The sequence below is a fragment of the Myotis brandtii genome, unplaced genomic scaffold (assembly GCF_000412655.1).
Source record: "Myotis brandtii unplaced genomic scaffold, ASM41265v1 scaffold6, whole genome shotgun sequence".
NCBI classification, from domain to species: domain Eukaryota; kingdom Metazoa; phylum Chordata; class Mammalia; order Chiroptera; family Vespertilionidae; genus Myotis; species Myotis brandtii.
In genome coordinates, this window is record NW_005370271.1 from 3,284,840 (window position 1) to 3,288,148 (window position 3,309).

Below are 3,309 nucleotides of genomic sequence, written 5' to 3' on the forward strand. Positions count from 1 at the left end.
GAGAGGAGAGGAGACCCTTTTCTCAAGGAGTTTGTAAATTAAACAAAGGAATAAAACCAACCTGACTATAGCAGCAACATAGGTGGCCCTGAGTGGGATGACCCAACACTTACTCGTGACTATTCAATCCTCCGTTCCACAAACTGACCAAAATCCTCTGGTTGGCTTTGGGACAGTCACGGCAGGCTTTTATCAGGCTTACCTCTGGGGTCCTGTTTGGCCCTGGCTCCAGTCAACCACCGTGTTTCTGAGCCATGCTGCAGGACCTGGCCTGGGACAGAGCCCCCACCGAGGGGCCACGCCCACCTGGAAGCAAAGAGAAGGGAGAATGGGGGCTCAAGAGCACTGTTTGTGCTGCCAGCTGTAAGCCAGTGCTGCCCTGCACTAGTCCTATGGTCCGTAAAAGCTGTGACCAGGACCCTGGACTAGCTGGGCTCCAGGAGAAGCTGGGAGACAGGGGGGGCCCCAGACCAGCAGGTGGCAGAGGGAGGCTGTCCAGGCCTAGTCCTGCAGTGCGGGCTGTAGGGGTGAGGTGACAGGTTGGGAGGCCACGGTGCCCAATATGGAGACAGGTCCCAGGAGGGGGCCCCCAGCCCTCCTAGACCACACAGCAATGTACAGCCCCCTCCAGAGGAAACGTGCCAGGCAGTGCGGATGGTATGATCAGGTGGCTCAGTCTTAAATATTTGATTATGCTCACTGTCCTCAGGTTAAAGAGAAAAATAAGTGATTTTTTTTTATTGATTTCACAGAGAAGGGGGAGGGATAGATAGAAACATCAATGATGAGAGAGAAACATTGATCGGCTGCCTCCTGCACACCCCCGACCAGGGACAAAGTCCGAAACCCGGGCACGTGCCCTGATCAGAATCGAACCATGACCTCCCGCTTCATGGGTCGACACTCAACCACTGACCCACACTGGCCAGGCACTTTAGATATTCCTACGAAGGGGAGTGGTCAGCTTCCCCTAGAGACAGGTGTTTTGAGAGCTTGTCACCACTAGAGTGTGCAGGACGCCCAAGCTGGGGCTGAGTTCTCACTGGGCACATGGGTGAGTGAGGAGGGTGTTGTCCCCTAGGACAGTGGAAATCCAGGTGTGGCATTTTTAGCAGCCGGGAGAGATCACCGCCCCCGGCACTCTGGGCCCTGGTCTCCCAGGACTGCGCCGATGCTTGGCCTGTGCGTGTGCTGACGCACATGCAGCCTAGCTTGGGCAGCTGGTTTTTTCAGAGTCCTGGCCTGACCCCGCTGGACCCTTCCTGTGGGTTTCTCTCACTCTCAGGTGTGGTACAGAGAGGACGTCAGCCACCCCAACCCAGAAGGCTCATCGTGGTCCCACGTGGACACTCCGGGGGAGGTGGTCCAGATTAGCTGTGGGCCTCACGACCTCCTGTGGGTCACGCTCTGGGAGGGGCAGGCCTTGGTTCGGGAAGGAATCAACAGGAACAACCCCAAAGGTGGGAGCCCTACACCCGTACAGGGAGGGGGGGTGCCCAGCTTTTCCCTGTGCGCTTGCTGATGGGGACCCTGCGCTTTCTTCTGGGGTCGAGTAGGAAGTTCCTGGTGCCTAGTGGAGCCTCCCACCTCTGAAAACAGCATCATGCACATCTCCGTGGGAGTGGGCGTGGTCTGGGCCGTCACCAAGGACCGGAAAGTAAGGCCGGGTCGAAGGGGGGCTGGGTCCCAGGACTCCGTTTCACATTGAGGGTGGTGTGTGTTTTGTTCTTTTGTCCTGAACCCTTGAGCAAATTAGCCAAGCACCCTGCACTGTCTGTCACGTCGGAGATGTCCGGCACCTGCAGAATCCTGCCTGCTCAGGCCCTGTACCAAGTGCGGGACAGCTGCATAGGCCGGAACATCTCCAGGAATCAGAAGCTGATTTTCTAAAACCCTCACCTCATTGGTTGCCTCCCCCTGCTCCTGTTCATGCTTATCATTTTTATTTATTATTTTTCCCCATTGATGTTTAGAGAGTGGAAGAGAGGGAGGAAAGAGAGAAACGTCAATAAGAGAGCGAAACATTGATATGAGAGAGACACATTGATTGGTTGCCTCCCGCACGTGCCCCAACCAGGGCCAGGGACAAACCTGCAACTGAGGTACATGCCCTTGACCAGGAATCGAACCCGAGACCCTTCGGTCCCTGGGCCGAAGCTCTAACCACTTAACAAAACCAGCCAGGGCTTGTCATTTTTATTTTATCAGAGGCAAGGCCAATAAAATACAGGCAGTCCTCAGGTTATGTCGGACTCGACGTATGTCGTTTCGTGGTTACGTCGCCATCTCCCATTTACAGCATTTATTAAAAAAGTTCCGTCATTTTGACATATGTACATATGTGCTTTATGTTTTTTATTATTTAGTTACCACAAGTAAAGGTCAGGAATTGTTCTCTTTTAAATTTTTTTACTGTTTCACTTCCTTGCTGCTGTGTGTGTGCTCCATGTGAGTGACGTAGGTGCTTATATAGGTGGGTTCCAACTTACAGCGAAAATCGCGTTACGTCACCGTAGGAACGGATCTCCGACATAACCCGAGGTCCTACTGTAAGCTGATTTCAGGTCGCTTACAAGTTCTCTAACCCCACCCACATCCATCCAGGGCATCCCCTACCATCCAGGGGGACCGGTCGCCCACACATCCGATCCATCTCCAGTGAAGCTCCAGAGCCTCAGCCACATGCCCCCTGGGAAAGTAGAGATGGGCTATCCCCCCAGGCCCCTGAGCACCCCACTCTCAGAGCAACAGATTAAATGAGCAAATTCGATTAAGTTAGCAGTGTGCTCAGTCTAAGACAAATATTTGATTATGTGTGAGCTAAGATGGGGGTTGCAGAGGTCCATGGGATGGGGTGTCACTGGTCAGGCTCATAGGTCAGAGTCTGGATTTGAGATGGAGTATGTGCCCTTCCCTCCCTCAACCCCCTCCCGGCTCGCACTGCACCAAAAAGCCGACACCTGCTGCTACCTGCTGCCAACAGGTGCCACTAGTGTCTGAACCGGTGGGGAGAAGGTTCTAGAACAGTGATGGCGAACCTTTTGAGCTCGGCATGTCAGCATTTTGAAAAACCCTAACTTAACTCTGGTGCCGTGTCACATATAGAAATTTTTTGATATTTGCAACCATAGTAAAACAAAGACTTATATTTTTGATATTTATTTTATATATTTAAATGCCATTTAACAAAGAAAAATCAACCAAAAAAAATGAGTTCGCGTGTCACCTCTGACAAGCGTGTCATAGGTTCGCCATCACTGCCTTAGACAGTGGTTCTCAACCTTCTGGCCCTTTAAATACAGTTCCTCA

At 52.4% G+C, this 3,309-nt stretch overlaps 1 protein-coding gene across 3 annotated transcripts in view; it reads left to right on the forward strand.

The window, feature by feature from the left end:
* Positions 1–3,309, forward strand: part of TECPR1 (tectonin beta-propeller repeat containing 1) — a 28,271-nt gene that overhangs the window by 8,331 nt on the left and 16,631 nt on the right. For all 3 annotated transcript variants that reach the window (XM_005879409.1, XM_005879408.1, XM_005879410.1), the window contains exons 6-7: positions 1,286–1,460; positions 1,557–1,657. In XM_005879409.1, the coding sequence (XP_005879471.1) occupies positions 1,286–1,460; positions 1,557–1,657 (276 nt within the window). The remainder of the gene's footprint in view (positions 1–1,285; positions 1,461–1,556; positions 1,658–3,309) is intronic.